The 23,444-nt window shown below is 39.8% G+C and overlaps 1 protein-coding gene across 1 annotated transcript in view; it reads right to left on the reverse strand.

Annotated features, from left to right (window-relative positions):
- The window catches only part of LOC128641004 (cytochrome P450 4A4), a 78,583-nt gene that overhangs the window by 25,676 nt on the left and 29,463 nt on the right, over positions 1 to 23,444 (reverse strand). Inside the window, exon 5 of the mRNA XM_053693511.1 lies at positions 4,076 to 4,200. Coding sequence (XP_053549486.1) covers positions 4,076 to 4,200 — 125 coding nt within the window. The remainder of the gene's footprint in view (positions 1 to 4,075; positions 4,201 to 23,444) is intronic.

Below are 23,444 nucleotides of genomic sequence, written 5' to 3' on the forward strand. Positions count from 1 at the left end.
CATGAATATAGGATTCCAAACCCCATGCACCAGAAATTAAAATATAAAGTCCAGTTAATAAAGTAACTAATAAAAAAGCAGCAAGAGGGAAAAAAAATAAAAAGTTTTTATAAAAACATTAAAAGGGACAGTCTAGTCAAAATGAAACATTCATGAATCAGATAGGGCATGTAATTTTAAATAACTTTCCAATTTACTTTTATCATCAAATTTGCTTTGTTCTCTTGGTATTCTTTGTTGAGGCTAAACCTAGGAGTTTCATATGCTAATTTCTAAGCCCTAGAAGGGTGCCTCTTATCTGAATGCATTTGACAGATTTTCACGGCTAGAGGGTGTTAGTTCATGTGTGTCATATAGATAACATTGTGCTCACACCCGTGTAATTACTTATAAGAGGGCACTGATTGGCTAAAATGGAAGTCTGTCAAAAGAACTGAGATGAGGCAATCACAGAGGTAAAAAGTATATTAATATAACCATGTTGGTTATGTAAAACTGGGAATGGGTAATAAAGGGGTTATCTATCTTTGTAAACAATAAAAAAAATCTGGAGTGGACTGTCCCTTTAAATTCCTTTTTTTCTAAAAAAAATCTGTGTGACTTTTATGTCACTTTACAGAAAGTTTAACTGCAGATGCAATAAGAGAAGCAGCAGTCATGTACAGCTGTGTATTCTTCACCTGGAGTACATGTTGCTGTAAGGAAGAATAAACACTGTGCTATTGTCTCTTTAAAGCCATTCTCTTCTTTTAACCCATTAGTGCTTGTTAGTAAACCTCACATCTTCACTCTGGGCGCAACCATCTTGGAGCTAAAGGGGCCTATTTATCAAGCCGTCAACCTCAAATACGCTGGAATTCTGCAGCGTATTTGTGGCGAGGCTGATTCGCCTTAGTTATCAAAGGCTAGATACCGGCAAAAGTAGAATTTTGTGACGTAAGCTTCGATCCGCCGGACTCAGTCCGACACAGATCGATTCTTACGTCACTCCAGATGTTCCACACACAAGTGCGGCACAATCTGACTACTTTTGCTAGTTATCAAAAAACTAGCAGGTACGCTCTGCACTTTTCCGGCCCAGCGTACCTGGTTTTCAAAGCACCACCCTGGAGGCGGCGGATCCCATAGGAATCAATGGGAGTCTGACCATAGCGAAAGTACAAGTTCGCTGCTGCCCGACATCCCATTGATTCCTATGGGAGATGTCTGCACCTAACACACTAACATGTACCCCGAGTCTAAACACCACTAATCTGTCCCCCCCTACACCGCAGCAAGTAAATAAATGTATTGCCCCCTAAACCGCCGCTCCCGGAGCCCACCGCCACTCTAATAAAATGGTTAACCCCTAAACCGCCGCTCCCGGAGCCCACCGCAAGCTACTCTATACATATTAACCCCTAAACCGCCGCTCCCGGAGCCCACCGCAAGCTACTCTATACATATTAACCCCTAAACCGCCGCTCCCGGAGCCCACCGCAAGCTACTCTATACATATTAACCCCTAAACCGCCGCTCCCGGAGCCCACCGCAACTATAATATATGTATTAACCCCTAAACTGCCCCTCCCGGAGCCCACCGCAACTATAATAAAAATATTACAACAATTTTAAGCTACTAATCTAAGCCCCCTAATAAAATAAAAAAATGCCCTACCCTATTCTAAATTAAAAAAGTTCAAAGCTCTTTTACCTTACCAGCCCTTAAAAGGGCCTTTTGTGGGGGCATGCCCCAAAGAATTCAGCTCTTTTGCCTGTAAAAGAAAAATACAACCCCCCCAACATTAAAACCCACCACCCACATACCCCTAATCTAACCCAAACCCCCCTTAAAATAACCTAACACTAATCCCCTGAAGATCATCCTACCTTGAGTTGTCTTCACTCAGCCGAGTAGCGATGGAACCGAAGAGGAGACCCGGAGCGGAAGAAGTTATCCTCCAAGCGGCGCTGAAGAAATCTTGTAGGTAATTTATTTAATTAATTTAATGATAGTGTAGTGTTAGGTTTAATTGTAACTTAGGTTAGGATTTATTTTACAGGTAATTATGTATTTCTTTTAGCTAGGTAGTTTTAAATAGTTAATAACTATTTAATAACTATTCTAACTAGCTAAAATAAATACAAAGTTACCTGTAAAATAAATATAAATCCTAAAATAGCTACAATGTAATTATTAATTATATTGTAGCTATCTTAGGGTTTATTTTACAGGTAAGTATTTAGTTTTAAATAGGAATAATCTATTTAAATATAGTGTAGTGTTAGGTGTAATTGTAACTTAGGTTAGGATTTATTTTACAGGTAAATTTCTCTTTATTTTAGCTAGGTAAGCTATTAAATAGTTAATAACTATTTAATAGCTATTGTACCTAGTTAAAATAAATTGAAATTTGCCTGTAAAATAAAAATAAATCCTAAGATAGCTACAATATAATTATTATTTATATTGTAGCTATATTAGGGTTTATTTTAAAGGTAAGCATTTAGTTTTAAATAGGATTAATTATTTAGATTTATTTAATTAATATTTAAGTTAGGGGGGTGTTAGGGTTAGTGTTAGACTTAGGTTTAGGGGTTAATAATTTTATTACAGTGGCGGCGGTGTAGTGGGGGGCAGGATAGGGGTTAATAAATTTATTATAGGTGGCGACGGTGTATGGGGGGCAGGATAGGGGTTAATAAATTTAATATAGGTTGTGACGGGGTCAGGGAGCGGCGGTTTAGGGGTTAAACTATTTATTTAGTTGCGGCGAGGTGCAGGATCAGCAGGATAGGGGTTAATAACTTTATTATAGAGGGCGACGGTGTAGGGGGGGCAGGATAGGGGTTACTAGGTATAATGTAGGTGGCAGCGGTGTCCGGGAGTGGCCGTTTAGGGGTTAATACATTTATAAGAGTTGCAGCGGGGTCTAGGAGTGGCGGTTTAGGGGTTAGTAACTTTATTTAGTTGCGGGGGGCTCCGGGGGCGCCGGTATAGGGGGTAGAACAGTGTAGTTAGTGTGGGTGCTTAGTGACAGGCTAGCAAGAAAGCTGTAAAAAAGCCGAAGAGCAGCGAGATCAGATGAGTGATAACTCTCACAGTCCGCTGCTCATCGCCCCGTACTTGGTGCGCAGCTTTTTGACAGCTTTTTTGATAACTTAGGCGAATTTTTGCAGGTCCGCGGCGGCGATGTGAGGCGAGCTTAGGCGGGCGTATTGGGCCGGTGAAGGCAGGTAAAATAGACACGTTGATAACTACCCCCCTATGTATTCTTGCACCCTGTGACAGAAGGTGTGCTCATTCACTGATCAGTGACATTGCATTCTTTTTTACAACCTGTATCAAGCAACAATGCAGAGCAGGAAATGAACATTTTGCAACAGCTGCGTTTCTCTATTTTATTCCTAAAGGGCTTTCATATAGCTGATGTGTAAAAATAATAATTAAAAAATACCTTTCCACTCTTTATTGTGCAACCTATACTGAAGTACAAGGTTCACCTGCCATAATTTTGTATTTATCTGCGCAGTGCAGGGTTGCTTTATAATTGGCAAAGATTCTGTGATCAGTTTGTATCTTTCCTAGATAAATCCTCAGCAAAGACTTCATATGAAGGCCAGTAAACCTCACTGTCTTAAAGCACCACGCAATGCAGAAGAATTACATAATTAAGAGGTGCATAATAAAAAGACAATTTTTTAACACCTGCTCTGAATTTCAAATCAGCAGATTTTTTTTTTTTCCAGACAAATATATTTTTTCTCCCATGTTCTGGTCCCCTGTATCATATGACAGACATCAGCCAATTACAGACTAGTATACGTATACACTGTGAGCTTGTGCACATGCTCAGTAGCATCTTCTATAGCATCTCATAAAGTGTAAATATAAAAAGACAAGTCAATTTGAAAGTGTCTTAAAACTGCTGCTCTATCTGAATCATAAAAGTTTATTTTGACTTGAGTGTCCCTTTAATGTTTAGCTGTTTGGACAGTTCTGCCCCTTTTATATAACCCCCATATACTCCTTTTTGTCTTGAAGCCAATCATTGGTTCTTCATACAACAGAGAAGTTCAGGAGTGGTGCACTCACCCGTCAGTCTGGCAGTTACTATGGTAACTGAAAGCACATTTCATGATGCTGTCTAGGGTCATCAGGCTGACATGTTGAAAAAGCTCCACTGATTTATTTGTATTGCAGTAATTCTCCCACTTATCCTGAAACAAATTATGGTGTGTAAGTTACAGATTTATTTGAGTCTCTTAAAATACACATCAAATATAACATAAACCATAACTTTTTATAATTTCATTTTTAAAAAATCACCAATGTAGCTTTAGTAAAATAAAAAAGTACTACAGCCCTAATTGGATTAGCACTACAGACACAACTTTCCACATGTGCACAAACAGAAAGTGGGGCGAACGTCTGACAGCACAAATGCACCAAGGGGTAAGCATATCCATAATTCTCACAATCGTAAGCCTGTGAGATCAGCAGACATAAGATTCAGTCATAGGAAATTGTACTTTATTGTTCTAATGTAAAGTGCAGGAGACTAACACATCTAGGGGTCGATCCGATATAAATCGTCGCCCGCAAAAGCCGGCGACGCCAATATTTGCGCGGATTTGGTATCACATATACGGCGTAACCTAGAAGTTACGCCCGTATATTTCTGCCGTCGCCCGCAGTTTTTTGGGCCATAGGCAGGTATACCAAACCCGCGCAGTTTGGTATCCAATATGCAGCGTAAGGACTTACGTGGCGAAAATGGAGAAAACTTACTCCATTTTCACCTCGCCACAAAAAGCAGCCGTAAGAAGCCTTACGCTGACTATTGGAGCCCCGTAACTCCCTAAACTAACTAGAAAATAAACCTAACACCTAACGCATGCGCAATGTCTATCTCCCTGTCAACCGCGATCTGCTAAAATAAACCTAACACCTAACGCATGCGCAATGTCTATCTCCCTGTCAACCGCGATCCCCCCCCCCCCCCGAAATCCCTAATAAAGTTATTACCCCCTAAACCGCCGCTCCCGGACCCCGCCGCCATCTACATAAACTAACACCCTACTGTGAGCCTCTAAAACCGCCGCCATCTACCTTATCTATCCCCTAATTAGAACCCCTTACACCGCCGCCACCTATATAAAAATTATTAACCCCTAATGTAAGCCCCTTACACCGCCGCCATCTCTATTAAAATGATTAACCCCTAATTTAATCTACCTACCCCGCCGCCAGCTATATTATCTATATTAACCCTAAGTATATTATAGTTAATATAGGTATTACATTATATATATTAACTATATTAACCCTAATTATATTAGGGTTAATATAGTTAATATAGTTACTATAGTATTTATATTAACTATATTAACTCTATCTAACCCTAACACCCCTAACTAAATTTATATTAAATTAATCTAATTCATTTATAAACTAAATTATTCCTATTTAAATCTAAATACTTACCTATAAAACAAACCCTAAGATAGCTACAATATAATTAATAATTACATTGTAGCTATGTTAGGGTTAATATTTATTTTACAGGTAAATTGTTAATTATTTTAACTAGGTATAATAGATATTAAATAGTTATTAACTATTTAATATCTACCTAGTTAAAATAATTACCCAATTACCTGTAAAATAAATCCTAACCTAAGTTACAAATACACCTACACTATCAATAAATTTAATAAACTACAAACATCTATCTAAAAATACAATTAAATTAACTAAACTAAATTACCAAAAAAAACAAACACTAAATTACAAAAAATAAAAAAAAGATTACAAGATATTTAAGCTAATTACACCTATTCTAAGCCCCCTAATAAAATAATAAACCCCCAAAATAAAAAAAATTCCCTGCCCTATTCTAAATTCAACAAATTTCAAAGCTCTTTACCTTACCAGCCCTTAAAAGGGCCTTTTGTGGGGCATGCCCCAAAGAATTCAGCTCTTTTGCATACAACAAATACAATCCCCCCCCCCCCCATTACAACCCACCACCCACATACCCCTATTCTAAACCCACCCAAACCCCCCTTAAAAAAGCCTAACACTACCCCCCTGAAGATCTCCCTACCTTGTCTTCACCACACCGGGCCGAACTCCTGATCCGATCCGGGCGATGTCTTCCTCCAAGCGGCAAAGAAGAATTCTTCCTCCGGCGATGTCATCCTCCAAGCGGCAAAGAAGAATTCTTCCTCCGGCGACGTCTTCCTCCAAGCGGCAGCAAGTCTTCATTCTTCCGGCGGCATCTTCAATCTTCTTTCTTCGCTCCGCCACCGCGGAGCATCCATCCCGGCCGACTGCTGAACTTGGAATGAGGTACCTTTAAATGACGTCATCCAAGATGGCGTCCGCCGAATTCCGATTGGCTGATAGGATTCTATCAGCCAATCGGAATTAAGTTAAAAAAATCTGATTGGCTGATTGAATCAGCCAATCAGATTCAAGTTCAATCCGATCGGAACAGCCAATAGAATGCGAGCTCAATCTGATTGGCTGATTGGATCAGCCAATCGGATTGAACTTGAATCTGATTGGCTGATTCAATCAGCCAATCAGATTTTTTTAACTTAATTCCGATTGGCTGATAGAATCCTATCAGCCAATCGGAATTCGGCGGACGCCATCTTGGATGACGTCATTTAAAGGTACCTCATTCCAAGTTCAGCAGTCGGCCGGGATGGATGCTCCGCGGCGGCGGAGCGAAGAAAGAAGATTGAAGATGCCGCCGGAAGAATGAAGACTTTGCTGCCGCTTGGAGGAAGACGTCGCCGGAGGAAGAATTCTTCTTTGCCGCTTGGAGGATGACATCGCCGGAGGAAGAATTCTTCTTTGCCGCTTGGAGGAAGACATCGCCCGGATCGGATCAGGAGTTCGGCCCGGTGTGGTGAAGACAAGGTAGGGAGATCTTCAGGGGGGTAGTGTTAGGCATTTTTAAGGGGGGTTTGGGTGGGTTTAGAATAGGGGTATGTGGGTGGTGGGTTGTAATGGGGGGGGGGGATTGTATTTGTTGTATGCAAAAGAGCTGAATTCTTTGGGGCATGCCCCACAAAAGGCCCTTTTAAGGGCTGGTAAGGTAAAGAGCTTTGAAATTTGTTGAATTTAGAATAGGGCAGGGAATTTTTTTTTATTTTGGGGGTTTATTATTTTATTAGGGGGCTTAGAATAGGTGTAATTAGCTTAAATATCTTGTAATCTTTTTTTATTTTTTGTAATTTAGTGTTTGTTTTTTTTGGTAATTTAGTTTAGTTAATTTAATTGTATTTTTAGATAGATGTTTGTAGTTTATTAAATTTATTGATAGTGTAGGTGTATTTGTAACTTAGGTTAGGATTTATTTTACAGGTAATTGGGTAATTATTTTAACTAGGTAGATATTAAATAGTTAATAACTATTTAATATCTATTATACCTAGTTAAAATAATTAACAATTTACCTGTAAAATAAATATTAACCCTAACATAGCTACAATGTAATTATTAATTATATTGTAGCTATCTTAGGGTTTGTTTTATAGGTAAGTATTTAGATTTAAATAGGAATAATTTAGTTTATAAATGAATTAGATTAATTTAATATAAATTTAGTTAGGGTTAGATAGAGTTAATATAGTTAATATAAATACTATAGTAACTATATTAACTATATTAACCCTAATATAATTAGGGTTAATATAGTTAATATATATAATGTAATACCTATATTAACTATAATATACTTAGGGTTAATATAGATAATATAGCTGGCGGCAGGGTAGGTAGATTAAATTAGGGGTTAATCATTTTAATAGAGATGGCGGCGGTGTAAGGGGCTTACATTAGGGGTTAATAATTTTAATATAGATGGCGGCGGTGTTAGGGGCTCACTTTAGGGGGTTATAGATATAATATAGCTGGCGGCGGGGTACGGGAGCGGCGGTTTAGGGGTTAATAATTTTATTAGGTTGCGGCGGGGTACGGGAGCGGCGGTTTAGGGGTTAATAGCTTTTTTATTGTTAGGATAGTGAGGGGGGATAGCGGATAGAGGGTTAGACGTGTCGGGCTATGTTAGGGAGGCGTGTTAGACAGTGCGGGCTATGTTAGGGAGGCGTGTTAGACAGTGCGGGTGTTTTAAACTTTAGTCAGGTTTTATAGGCGCCGGCAGATTCTAACGTGGCGCAAGTCACTGGCGACGCCAGAAATTTGTACTTACGCAGATTTCTGGACATCGCTGGTTTGTGAGACTTACGGCACGTTAGCATCTGACGGCGACCTATATGGAATAGCTCGAGTTGCGAGCTGAAACTGCGGGCGACGCCGGTTCCCTCGCTTGCGCCGCAAACTGCGATCGATATCGGATCGCGCCCCTAGGGGTCGATCCGATATAAAGCGTCGCCCGCAAAAGCCGGCGACGCCAATATTTGCGCGGATTTGGTATCACATATACGGCGTAACCTAGAAGTTACGCCCGTATATTTCTGCCGTCGCCCACAGTTTTTTGGGCCATAGGCAGGTATACCAAACCCGCGCAGTTTGGTATCCAATATGCAGCGTAAGGACTTACGTGGCGAAAATGGAGAAAACTTACTCCATTTTCACCTCGCCACAAAAAGCAGCCGTAAGAAGCCTTACGCTGACTATTGGAGCCCCGTAACTCCCTAAACTAACTAGAAAATAAACCTAACACCTAACGCATGCGCAATGTCTATCTCCCTGTCAACCGCGATCTGCTAAAATAAACCTAACACCTAACGCATGCGCAATGTCTATCTCCCTGTCAACCGCGATCCCCCCCCCCCCCCGAAATCCCTAATAAAGTTATTACCCCCTAAACCGCCGCTCCCGGACCCCGCCGCCATCTACATAAACTAACCCCCTACTGTGAGCCTCTAAAACCGCCGCCATCTACCTTATCTATCCCCTAATCTGACCCCTTACACCGCCGCCACCTATATAAAAATTATTAACCCCTAATGTAAGCCCCTTACACCGCCGCCATCTCTATTAAAATGATTAACCCCTAATTTAATCTACCTACCCCGCCGCCAGCTATATTATCTATATTAACCCTAAGTATATTATAGTTAATATAGGTATTACATTATATATATTAACTATATTAACCCTAATTATATTAGGGTTAATATAGTTAATATAGTTACTATAGTATTTATATTAACTATATTAACTCTATCTAACCCTAACTAAATTTATATTAAATTAATCTAATTCATTTATAAACTAAAATATTCCTATTTAAATCTAAATACTTACCTATAAAATAATTAATAATTACATTGTAGCTATGTTAGGGTTAATATTTATTTTACAGGTAAATTGTTAATTATTTTAACTAGGTATAATAGATATTAAATAGTTATTAACTATTTAATATCTACCTAGTTAAAATAATTACCCAATTACCTGTAAAATAAATCCTAACCTAAGTTATAAATACACCTACACTATCAATAAATTTAATAAACTACAAACATCTATCTAAAAATACAATTAAATTAACTAAACTAAATTACAAAAAAAAACAAACACTAAATTACAAAAAATAAAAAAAAGATTACAAGATATTTAAGCTAATTACACCTATTCTAAGCCCCCTAATAAAATAATAAACCCCCAAAATAAAAAAAATTCCCTGCCCTATTCTAAATTCAACAAATTTCAAAGCTCTTTACCTTACCAGCCCTTAAAAGGGCCTTTTGTGGGGCATGCCCCAAAGAATTCAGCTCTTTTGCATACAACAAATACAATACCCCCCCCCCCCCATTACAACCCACCACCCACATACCCCTATTCTAAACCCACCCAAACCCCCCTTAAAAAAGCCTAACACTACCCCCCTGAAGATCTCCCTACCTTGTCTTCACCACACCGGGCCGAACTCCTGATCCGATCCGGGCGATGTATTCCTCCAAGCGGCAAAGAAGAATTCTTCCTCCGGCGATGTCTTCCTCCAAGCGGCAAAGAAGAATTCTTCCTCCGGCGACGTCTTCCTCCAAGCGGCAGCAAAGTCTTCATTCTTCCGGCGGCATCTTCAATCTTCTTTCTTCGCTCCGCCGCCGCGGAGCATCCATCCCGGCCGACTGCTGAACTTGGAATGAGGTACCTTTAAATGACGTCATCCAAGATGGCGTCCGCCGAATTCCGATTGGCTGATAGGATTCTATCAGCCAATCGGAATTAAGTTAAAAAAATCTGATTGGCTGATTGAATCAGCCAATCAGATTCAAGTTCAATCCGATTGGCTGATCCAATCAGCCAATCAGATTGAGCTCGCATTCTATTGGCTGTTCCGATTCTTCTTTGCCGCTTGGAGGAAGACATCGCCGGAGGAAGAATTCTTCTTTGCCGCTTGGAGGAAGACATCGCCCGGATCGGATCAGGAGTTCGGCCCGGTGTGGTGAAGACAAGGTAGGGAGATCTTCAGGGGGGTAGTGTTAGGCTTTTTTAAGGGGGGTTTGGGTGGGTTTAGAATAGGGGTATGTGGGTGGTGGGTTGTAATGGGGGGGGGTATTGTATTTGTTGTATGCAAAAGAGCTGAATTCTTTGGGGCATGCCCCACAAAAGGCCCTTTTAAGGGCTGGTAAGGTAAAGAGCTTTGAAATTTGTTGAATTTAGAATAGGGCAGGGAATTTTTTTTATTTTTGGGGTTTATTATTTTATTAGGGGGCTTAGAATAGGTGTAATTAGCTTAAATATCTTGTAATCTTTTTTTTATTTTTTGTAATTTAGTGTTTGTTTTTTTTGTAATTTAGTTTAGTTAATTTAATTGTATTTTTAGATAGATGTTTGTAATTTATTAAATTTATTGATAGTGTAGGTGTATTTATAACTTAGGTTAGGATTTATTTTACAGGTAATTGGGTAATTATTTTAACTAGGTAGATATTAAATAGTTAATAACTATTTAATATCTATTATACCTAGTTAAAATAATTAACAATTTACCTGTAAAATAAATATTAACCCTAACATAGCTACAATGTAATTATTAATTATTTTATAGGTAAGTATTTAGATTTAAATAGGAATATTTTAGTTTATAAATGAATTAGATTAATTTAATATAAATTTAGTTAGGGGTGTTAGGGTTAGATAGAGTTAATATAGTTAATATAAATACTATAGTAACTATATTAACTATATTAACCCTAATATAATTAGGGTTAATATAGTTAATATATATAATGTAATAACTATATTAACTATAATGTACTTAGGGTTAATATAGATAATATAGCTGGCGGCGGGGTAGGTAGATTAAATTAGGGGTTAATCATTTTAATAGAGATGGCGGCGGTGTAAGGGGCTTACATTAGGGGTTAATAATTTTAATATAGCTGGCGGCGGGGTACGGGAGCGGCGGTTTAGGGGTTAATAACTTTATTAGGTTGCGGCGGGGTAAAGGAGCGGCGGTTTAGGGGTTAATAGCTTTTTTATTGTTAGGCTAGTGAGGGGGGATAGCGGATAGAGGGTTAGACAGTGCGGGCTATGTTAGGGAGGCGTGTTAGACTTGTCGGGCTATGTTAGGGAGGCGTGTTAGACAGTGCGGGTGTTTTAGACTTTAGTCAGGTTTTATAGGCGCCGGCAGATTCTAACGTGGCGCAAGTCACTGGCGACGCCAGAAATTTGTACTTACGCAGATTTCTGGACATCGCTGGTTTGTGAGACTTACGGCACGTTAGCATCTGACGGCGACCTATATGGGATGGCTCGAGTTGCGAGCTGAAACTGCGGGCGACGCCGGTTCCCTCGCTTGCGCCGCAAACTGCGATCGATATCGGATCGCGCCCTTAGTCTGGTGAACTGGTATCTGTGAATCCCCTGCAGTTAACAAATTAACTGAAATAATGGGAGTAGTTCATATTTTGTGCCATTTGCATTAGGTACTTTGGAGCGGAAGCCATTAGTTGGTGAGTGGTCAATATTTCTATGTGCTGCTCAAGTGATTTCTGTTGCGGAAAATTCTTTTTCAGATGTTGGCAACTATATTAAAGAAACATGAAAAACCTCATTTTTTCTTTCATGATTTCAGATAGAGAATTTAATTTAAAACAACTTTCCAATTTATTTCTATTATCTAATTTGCTTGGTTCTTTTGGTGTCCTATGTTGAAAAGTACATCTAGGTAGGTTTATGAGCTTGGAGCTAGCTGCTAATTGGCTGCAACTTGCTGCACATATATGTCTCTTGTTATTGGCTTACTGATGTGTTTGGCTAGCTCCAAGTAGTGCATTGCTGTTCCTTCAATAAAGGTTACCAAGAGAATGAAGCAAAATTGATAATAGAAGTAAATTGGAAAGTTGTTTAAAATTGTATTCTCTATCTAAATCATGAAAGAAAAATTGTGGGTTTCATGTCCCTTTAAGGAGTTATATCCCTTAAAAAAGAATATGGGCTCAGTTCTCTAAAGTTCTCTGCTCAGGCAAGAGTTTCTTAAAGATCTGTCAGTTCACAGGATTCTCTAAAGTTAAATTTTACCTTGACATTATGAACCTCGCTAAGGGGCATAACACATATTTTGTATACAAAGGAGAGATGCAGAAATTACAATGCACTGCTCAATAAAACAAGTATGTTAAAGAAGTGTATTGACAGAACTAAATAAAAATCATAATCAAGGAATGTATAAAAAATAAAATTGATATTACTATGCTTAGAAATTCTTATTGAAAGTACAAAGACAAATGGGAATTTAATTTATAAAGAAAAATTCTTGTTTAAATTACACAGGAAAAATTGATTTAACATATACAGTAAACAATGTATTACATATGTTCAATGTCATTTCAAAATCCAAAATTAAAATTGGTCCAAAATTCAGAGCATAATTTATTTATTTATTTAGCAATATTGGTGAATCAAACATGGGAGTGTCTCTAAGAGGTCCTAAGTATGTTGCACCTGCATGTCTTGCTGATTTATCTCACAATATGTAAGAAGATGAGTTAGTCTGAAAATGCACTGATAAAAAAAACAAAAAACACATGATGTGAAACTAGAAGTTACTGCAAGCTCAAAACTCTGCAATATAACTTGCATTTATTAAAAAAAAAAATGTTGCTATCCGTGCAAGGAGTTCCTTCACATTTTTGCTCACCTCATGGGACCTTATGAACAAAAACCAACACAGAAACTTCTCAGATTTTTATAGCAATTCATTATAATGTGACTTCTTCACACCCAGAACATGAATAGCCAGATAAACAACTATCAAGCTAAAATTTTCATTTCTAAAATTATTTTAGGCACCACGCAGTACTGATGAGACTAGAAAATCGGTCTATAACATAACATGTCAACAATTTGTGCAAAGTGAATAACAAGTTAATGTTCTACATTTCTTATTTAAATGTGTAAAGAACTGAGGTCTAATGACTAGAGTTAATTTATAGCCAAAAAGATCCGGTCATCCGATGCGTTCAGCAGGTTGTAATTTGGCAGAGCGAGTAGACTTTCAGATGAACTGGTTTATCATTACATTTACAGTGAAGAAGATCCCCAAGTAATATATTAACGTTCTACTTTACAGAAAGAGTAGAAGATATAAAATACAGTCTTGCAGTAAAAGCGTTAGATAGAAACACAATAATCACATCTGGGATATAGATAGGATTATTCTATGGATGAATTAAATGGACATGAATCTCAAAACTCAATTACTCACAGGATCTTAACAATAATTATTATGTTGTGTGCTTAATCCTTTTCAATGCATTTCCCTGTAATTTATCTCCAGAAAGGCTGGTGCATTCCTGTTCCATGCTACACAGTGATTGTTTGATCAGTTCAGGAGCTTATCTATTTCTATCTCTAACTGGTCACATCAAAAGAGACAAGGTAAACACTCAAGTGCATATTTCCCTCTAACTTTTGCACGTGAATGAGCACAGATTTTGTTTCTGGCAGCGCACAAAATACTTTTAAGAACGCACAGCTAGTTCTCAAGATCACCAAGAATTGGTCGCTGGTTAAATGGGGACATCACCTGAGTGAGTGGGTCAAGTTGTGTCTCAAGTTGTGCTTTGTGTGTAGACAGCACAACAGTCACAAGGAACTCTTAAGGGAGCAGACTAGGGAGAGAGTAAACCCTAAAATGCAGCTCATTTTTAGAGGGAGTAGAACAGCACCACAGTACAATCACAGTGATACAATCCCAAGATAAATTATGCTTACAAAGACACAGTTGCCTAGATTAAAGGGACAGTCGAGTCAAAATTAAACTCTCATGATTCAGATAGGGCATGCAATTTATAACAACTTTCCAATTAAATGTTATCATCAAATTTGCTTTGTTCTCTTGATATTCTTTGTTGAAAGCTAAACCTAGGTAGGCTCATATGCTAATTCCTAAGCCTTTAAAGGCCGCCTCTTATCCCAGTGCATTTTGACAGTTTTTTACAGCTAGACAGTGCTAGTTCACATTTGCCTATAGATAACATTGTGCTCACTTCTGTGGAGTTATTTATGGGGGAGCATGGATTGGCTAAAATGCAAGTCTGTCAAAAGAACTGAAATAAGGGAGCTGTTTGCAGAGGCTTAGATACAAGGTAATCACAGAGGTGATACATGTATTAATATCACAGTGTTGTCTATGCAAAAATGGGAATGGTTAATACAAATGATTATCTTTTTAAAGAATAAAAATTTAGGAGTAGATTGTCCCTTTAATGAAGAATGCAAAGAGCTCTACAAATAAAGGGAACTAACCACCTAGTTTAAAAGTACAGTTAAATAAATAAATCTCTATCTTCTTCCCTCTCTCTCTCTCTCTCTCTCTTTCTCTTTTCCCTTTCTATGTTTTTCTATCTAATGTTCTCTTTCACTTTCTTTTCTTCTCTCTCCCCTCTCAGTTTCCCTCTCTACACTTCTTTTACTCTCTCCCTGTTTCTCTCTATTATTCTACCTCTTTCTCTTTTTCTGTATTTCTATATATTTTTTTCCTTTTCTCTCAATACTTTTCTCTCTCTCTTTTCCCTCTATCCCTTTCTTCTTATGTCTCTTTTTTTCTCTCATTATTTTGCGCATTATTTTTTCCCTCTCTATCTTCTTTCTCTTTATGCTTTTTTCTTTCTACTTCTCTCTTGCTCTCTCTCTCTCCTTTTTTCCTTATGTCTCTCTTTTTATCTGTCTTTGTTCTCTCACAATCATTTTCTCTCTCTTTTTTCTCTGTTTCTTTCTACCTATATTTATTTCTCCTTTTCTTTTTCTCTCTTTCCCTATATATTTTTTTTCTCTTTCTCTCTCTCTGTCTCCCATTCTTTCTTTCATTAGATGGTGAGTCCACAAATTAATTACGCTGGGGAATCACTTCCTAGTGACTAGGAGGAGACAAAGTTTTCTAAAATTGTCAAGAGCACTTAATCCCCCCCACCTCACCAGTATGTCAGATTAAACTTTGTCTCCCAGCAGGTGGTCGAAGATTTCCTGTGTCGGGATAGCACTTCTGTTAGCTGTTTGCAGTTGGTACAGCTATATTTTTTAACAGCTTACTTGGAGTTAAATATTTTTCACGCCCTCAACTTTTTTACTGTCAGTGAATTTTTTCAGCATCAGCACGAGACACTATCTACTCTTAAACTTGATTGGTTCAGCCAATCGGATTGAACTTGAATCTGATTGGCTGATTCAATCAGCCAATCAGATTTTTCTACCTTAATGCCGATTGGCTGATAGAATCCTATCAGCCAATCGGAATTAGACGGACGCCATCTTGGATGACGTCATTTAAAGGAACCTCATTCTTCGGGAAGTCGTCGTGCCGGATGGATGCTCCGCGGCGGAGGAGCGAAGAAAGAAGATTGAAGATGCCGCTTTGCTTGAAGACATTGCCGGGTGGAAGAAGACTCTCTGCCGCTTACTTGAAGACATTGCCCGGATGGAAGAAGACTTCTTTGCCGCTTGATTGAAGACATTGCCCGGATCGGATGAAGAGTTCTGCCCGGCTGGGTGAATACAAGGTAGGGATATTTTCAGGGGGGTAGTGTTAGGTTTATTTAAGGGGGGTTTGGGTTAGATTAGGGGTATGTGGGTGGTGGGTTGTAATGTTGGGGGGTGGTATTGTGTGTTTTTTTTTCAGGCAAATGAGCAGTTTTCTTTGGGGCATGCCCCGCAAAAGGCCCTTTTAATGGCTGGTAAGGTAAAAGAGCTAACTTTTTTAATTTAGAATAGGGTAGGGAATTTTTTTTATTTTGGGGGGCTTTATTATTTTATTAGGGGGCTTAGAGTAGGTGTAATTAGCTTAAAAATCTTGTAATTTTTTTTATTTTTTGTAATTTAGTGTTTGTTTTTTGTAATTTAGTTTAGTTTATTTAATTGTATTTTAGTTTAGATATTTGTAGTTTATTTAATTTATTGATAGTGTAGGTGTATTTGTAACTTAGGTTAGGATTTATTTTACAGGTAAATTGGTAATTATTTTAACTAGGTAGCTATTAAATAGTTATTAACTATTTAATAGCTATTGTACCTAGTTAAAATAAATACCAAGTTACCTGTAAAATAATTATAAACCCTAAAATAGCTACAATGTAATTATTAATTACATTGTAGCTATCTTAGGGTTTATTTAATAGGTAAGTATTTAGATTTAAATAGGAATATTTCAATTAATAATATTAATATTAGATTTACTTTAATAAGAGTTTAGTTAGGGATGTTAGAGTTAGATAGGGTTATTATACTTAATATATATATATATATATATATATATATATATATATATATATATATATATATATATATATATATATATATATATAAAATATAATAACGATATTAATTATATTAACCCTAATATAATTAGGGTTAATATAGTTAATATAGCTGGCGGCGGTGTAGGGGGATTAGATTAGGGGTTAATGTGTTTAATATAGGTAGCAGCGGTGTAGGGGGATTAGATTAGGGGTTAATACATTTATTATAGGTGGCGGCGGTGTAGGGGGATTTAGATTAGATGCAAAAGAGCAGTTTACTTTGTGACAAAGCCCCGCCAAAAGCCCTTTTAAGGGCTGGTAAAAGAGCAGTTTTCTTTGGGGCATGCCCCACAAAAAGCCCTTTTAAGGGCTGGCAATAGAGCAGTTTACTTTGGGGTAATGCCATGCAAAAAGCCCTTTTCAGGGCTATTTGTAGGGTTAGACTTAGGTTTAGTGGTAGGGATAGTTTAGTATTTTAGGGGTTAAATAATTTAATATAGCTGGCGGCAGGGTAGGGGGATTAGATTAGGGGTTAATTAATTTAATATAGGTGGCGGCGGTGTAGGGGGATTAGATTAGGGGTTAAATAATTTAATATAGGTGGCGGCGGGGTAGGGGGATTTGATTAGGGGTTAATTAATTTAATATAGCTGGCGGCGGGGTAGGGGGATTAAATTAGGGGTTAATTAATTTAATATAGCTGGCGGCGGGGTAGAGGGATTAAATTAGGGGTTAATTAATTTAATATAGGTGGCGGCGGTGTAGGGGGATTAAATTAGGGGTTAATAATTTTAAAATAGATGGCGGCGGGGTAGGGGCTCACTTTAGGGGGTTATAGATTTAATATAGCTGGCGGCGGGGTCCGGGAGCGGCGGTTTAGGGGTTAATAACTTTATTAGGTGGCGGCGGGGTCCGGGAGCGGCGGTTTAGGGGTTAATACATTTTTTATTGTTAGGATAGTGAGGGGGGATAGCGGATAGAGGGTTAGACGTGTCGGGCTATATTTAGGAGGCGTGTTAGACAGTACGGGTGATTTCATACTTTAGTCAGGTTTTGTAGGAGCCGGCAGTTTCTAAAGTGCCGTAAGTCACTGGCGACTCCAGAAATTTGTACTTACGCAGATTTCTGGACATCGCTGGTTTGTGAGACTTACAGCACTTTAGCCTCTGACGGCGCCGTATATAGGAAAGCTCGAGTTGCGAGCTGAAACTGCGGGCGGCGGGGGTTCCCTCGCTTGCGCCGCAAACTACGCTGCATATCGGATCGCGCCCTAGATGTGTTCAGCTAGCTGCCAGTAGTACAATGCTGTTCCTTTGATAATGGAAGTATATTGGAAAGTTGTTTAAAATTGTCTGTTCTATTCAAATCATGAAATAACATTTTGGGGCTTTCTGTCCCTTTAAGCTAATTTAAAATTAAAGAGATTCCTGATTCAGATAGAACAGACAATTAAAATAAAAAAAGTTTCCAATTTACTTCTATTATCAAATTTGCTTTGTTCTTGTGCAATTCTTTGTTGAAGAGATATCTAGATAGATAGCGTGCACATGCCTGAAGTACTGTGTTACAAACTGCTATTTGTAACTGGCCCTTTAAATGGCAAATTGCCCTGCTTCCCTGGATTTTGGAGAAGCCTATTTGCCAGCCTCCTTCCTCATGACTATGGCCCCTGGAAGATTGTGCCCCTGAAAACATATTAACTTTTATTGGGTGTGTATGGCCCTTTAAGAACCGTCTGGGGACATATTGTGACTTTGGTGAACAATGCCCCTTTAAGACTATGTCCCCAGACCTGTAAAATAGCTTGTCCCTGGCTTTCTCCCACTTGGTTCAGTGAATGGGACTTGCTGAGCCAGGTGCCACACAGGCAGAGTGTTCCACAGAGGGGGAGCACTGTTACAGAGGCATTGGTTTTCATTGTGTGCCATTAAGTGCTATGTGACAGACCCTTCTGTCAGAACTAAAGAGATAACTTTGATCAGCTTCAAGAAGCATTCTAAATACAAGTTTGCTGGGATCAGCTCTAATTAAGTTTAGTGATAAACTTTCCCATTGTCTAATCAGACTGCTAGTTGATAAGGTGGACTGCATTGTTTTCTTGTGTGTAAACTTGTTATCTGCTGAAGAAATGTATCAAATGTGTGATTGGGGATTTTATGCCTCCCCCTGAGAGTGTCTTGTTTGCATGTAACCTCAATAAAAACCAGGCTGTGTGCTCCAGCACATGAGACCTATTCTGACCCTCTAACTCGCAGCGTTGACTCGTTTTTGTGGGCAGAAGGGTATCCTAGCTGTACTACAGCTAAGGGGGATTATTCTACATTTGCGAGACTCATATAGAATACTATGGAAAGCAGCTTCTCCCCTCTTCAGCAATTGGGATCCAGGCTACTAAGCGGTCCATCTCTCAGCGAGACTAAGGGTAACCGTAACATTTGGCGGCAGCGGTGGGATAGCGTCCTAGCGCAAGGAGCAGCACCCCAACAGCACTGGTATCGTAGGAGAGTTATTGAGGGCAACGCTAGCCACTGCGCAGCGTCCCTACCTACAGCAGCATGGAGCTGACAAGATACTGGTCAGAACCCTGTGAAGAGCACCTCAACCGGATCCGTCGCTATGAGGGCGCTGATTTCGTTCCAGAGGTAAAGAGGCGGCTAGTCCGATATGGTCCAGACCCTGCGCAGGAGGTAGTCAGTCGCATCATCCGGGAATTGGATACGGAGAACGAAACGGCACGAGCCTTTGAGCACCAACTGTGGAGTTTGAGGGTATGGACACCTGGTCTCTCTCCCCAGCCGCAGCATGTTCCACAGGGAGAGGAGAGCAGCGACCTCCCTCCCCAGCGGCAGTATACCGTGCAGAGGGAAGAGACAACCAGTCTCCTTCCCCAACCCCAACCAGAGATACCCGAGGCAGCAGACCTCATAGACTGGTCCTGGGAGGACCCCCAGCAGGCAGGTGGAGATGGGACCGCAGTCTCTCTACCGGCCCTACAGGGATGCTGGGCAGGCGGCCCAGATCCCCAGCGACAGACCCAGCTACAGGGAGGGGAGAGCATCGACCCCCCTCCCCAGCCGGAGTGTGCCTTCCAGGGAGAGGAGACAACCGGTCTCTCTCCCCAGCCGCAGCATGTTCCACAGGAAGCGTAGAGCATCGACCTCCCTTCCCAACGGCCGCCGGAGTATCAGGAGGTAAGCCAATCTCCCCGTCCCCAGCTAACTCCTAACTTGGGCCCAGGGTTAACAGTGGAGATGTTAACCCCCACTGACCCCCACGTTCCCTTTGCCACCGGGCAGGACTATGCCCCAATTCCCCCAGCAGAAGAGCTGGCATCAGGACAGAGCGCTGCTGGCCTCTGCCCTACAGACCCCCTTGTTACAGGACTGGCCTGCAAACCCCTCACCCCAGCAGAAGTGCTGGCACCAGGGCAGAGTGCCGCTGGCCTCTGCCCCCCAAATACCACCAGCTATTTGCCCAGCTGCGCCAGGAAGGCCGAGGATGCTACACTTTCATCCTACAACCTGGAACCTACAGGCCAGTACTACTTATTGTGGGGGGGCTACTTTGCTGCTAATGTTTATTTGTGGGTGGGTTGCGAGACTAACTTAGGCACTGACCGACAGAAGGTCAGGTGCCTTAGTCTCCCTCCAAAAGGGGAGATATGTTACAAACTGCTATTTGTAACTAGCCCTTTAAATGGAAAATTGCCCTGCTTCCCTGGATTTTGGAGAAGCCTATTTGCCAGCCTCCTTCCTCATGACTATGGCCCCTGGAAGATTGTGCCCCTGAAAACATATTAACTTTTATTGGGTGTGTATGGCCCTTTAAGAACCGTCTGGGGACATATTGTGACTTTGGTGAACAATGCCCCTTTAAGACTATGTCCCCAGACCTGTAAAATAGCTTGTCCCTGGCTTTCTCCCACTTGGTTCAGTGAATGGGACTTGCTGAGCCAGGTGCCACACAGGCAGAGTGTTCCACAGAGGGGGAGCACTGTTACAGAGGCATTGGTTTTCATTGTGTGCCATTAAGTGCTATGTGACAGACCCTTCTGTCAGAACTAAAGAGATAACTTTGTTCAGCTTCAAGAAGCATTCTAAATACAAGTTTGCTGGGATCAGCTCTAATTAAGTTTAGTGATAAACTTTCCCATTGTCTAATCAGACTGCTAGTTGATAAGGTGGACTGCATTGTTTTCTTGTGTGTAAACTTGTTATCTGCTGAAGAAATGTATCAAATGTGTGATTGGGAATTTTATGCCTCCCCCTGAGAGTGTCTTGTTTGCATGTAACCTCAATAAAAACCAGGCTGTGTGTTCCAGCACGAGACCTATTCTGACCCTCTAACTTGCAGCTTTGACTCATGTTTGTAGGGGACAGCTATATCACTACAGGGATTGCTACAGAAGGAAGAGGTTCACCTACTGGAGCCTGGTCGTAGGTCCAGGGCGCAGAGCAGACGGCGAGATACCAGCCCAGCAGCGGTGGTTCGTAGAGTCTGCATTACGTATGGTGGCTACGCAGTAGTTATAGTGTCTACGCTGCTGATAATCCTTTGGGGAGCGCTAGGAGCATCCTTTTCTACGGTCCAACTTCCAGCCAGCCTGGAGGCAACCATAACATACTGCATGACAGGAAATAGCGCTGCCATCTAGTATTCTCGATAATGTATAACATTAGTACTGCATGACAGGAAATAGCGCTGCCATCTAGTGTTCTCGATAATGTATAACATTAGTACTGCATGACAGGAAATAGTGCTGCCATCTAGTGCTCTTGCTAATGTATAACATTATTACTACATGACAGGAAATAGTGCTGCCATCTAGTGCTCTTGCTAATGTATAACATTAGTACTACATGACCGGAAATAGTGCTGCCATCTAGTGCTCTTGCTGATGTATAACATTAGTACTACATGATAGGAAATAGTGCTGCCATCTAGTGCTCTTGCTGATGTATAACATTAGTACTACATGACAGGAAATAGTGCTGCCATCTAGTGCTCCTGCTAATGTATAACATTAGTACTACATGACAGGAAATAGTGCTGCCATCTAGTGCTCTTGCTAATGTATAACATTAGTACTACATGACAGGAAATAGTGCTGCCATCTAGTGCTCTTGCTAATGTATAACATTAGTACTACATGGCAGGAAATAGTGCTGCCATCTAGTGCTCTTGCTAATGTATAACATTAGTACTACATGACAGGAAATAGTGCTGCCATCTAGTGCTCTTGCTAATGTATAACATTATTACTACATGACAGGAAATAGTGCTGCTATCTAGTGCTCTTGCTTATGTATAACATTAGTACTACATGACAGGAAATAGTGCTGCCATCTAGTGCTCTTGCTTATGTATAACATTAGTACTACATGACAGGAAATAGTGCTGCCATCTAGTGCGCTTGCTAATGTATAACATTAGTACAAATAGTGCTGCCATCTAGTGCTCTTGCTAATGTATAACATTAGTACTACATGACAGGAAATAGTGGTGCCATCATGTGCTCTTGCTAGTGTATAACATTAGTACTACATGGCAGGAAATAGTGCTGCCATCTAGTGCTCTTGCTAGTGTATAACATTAGTACTACATGACAGGAAATAGTGCTGCCCTCTAGTGCTCTTGATAATGTATAACATTAGTACTACATGACATGAAATAGTGCTGCCATCTAGTGCTCTTGCTAATGTATAACATTAGTACTACATGACAGGAAATAGTGCTGCCATCTAGCGCTCTTGCTAATGTATATCATTAGTACTACATGACAGGAAATAGTGCTGCCATCTAGCGCTCTTGCTAATGTATAACATTAGTACTACATGACAGGAAATAGTGCTGCCATCTAGCAATCTTGCTAGTGTACAACATTAGTACTACATGACAGGAAATAGTGCTGCCATCTAGTGCTCTTGCTAGTGTATAACATTAGTACTACATGACAGGAAATAGTGCTGCCATCTAGTGCTCTTGCTAATGTATAACATTAGTACTACATGACAGGAAATAGTGCTGCCCTCTAGTGCTCTTGCTAATGTATAACATTAGTACTACATGACAGGAAATAGTGCTGCCATCTAGTGCTCTTGCTAATGTATAACATAAGTACTACATGACAGGAAATAGTGCTGCCATCTAGTGCTCTTGCTAGTGTATAACATTAGTACTACATGACAGGAAATAGTGCTGTCATCTAGTGCTCTTGCTAATGTATAACATTAGTACTACATGACAGGAAATAGTGCTGCCCTCTAGTGCTCTTGCTAATGTATAACATTAGTACTACATGACAGGAAATAGTGCTGCCCTCTAGTGCTCTTGCTAATGTATAACATTAGTACTACATGACAGGAAATAGTGCTGCCATCTAGTGCTCTTGCTAATGTATAACATTAGTACTACATGACAGGAAATAGTGCTGCCATCTAGTGTTCTCGATAATATATAGCATTGTTGCAAAATAGCTGCAGACACGTGCACACTCCTGAGCCTACCTTCCTGCTTTTCAACAAAGGATAACAAGAAAACAAAGAAAATGTTATAATAGAAGTAAATTGTACGTTTTATCTGAATCATGAAATAACTCTGGGCTTTATGTCTGTTTATGCTGTAATATTTTGTTTTGTTTGGTCTATTTTATGTATCTGTATTTATTTTGTTTTTCCAAATATCAGTGTCATTTAGCAAAGGATGACAAGATAATGAAGCAAATTTGATAATAGAAT

Source organism: Bombina bombina, chromosome 10, assembly GCF_027579735.1.
Source record: "Bombina bombina isolate aBomBom1 chromosome 10, aBomBom1.pri, whole genome shotgun sequence".
In the NCBI taxonomy this organism is placed as follows: Eukaryota; Metazoa; Chordata; class Amphibia; order Anura; family Bombinatoridae; genus Bombina; species Bombina bombina.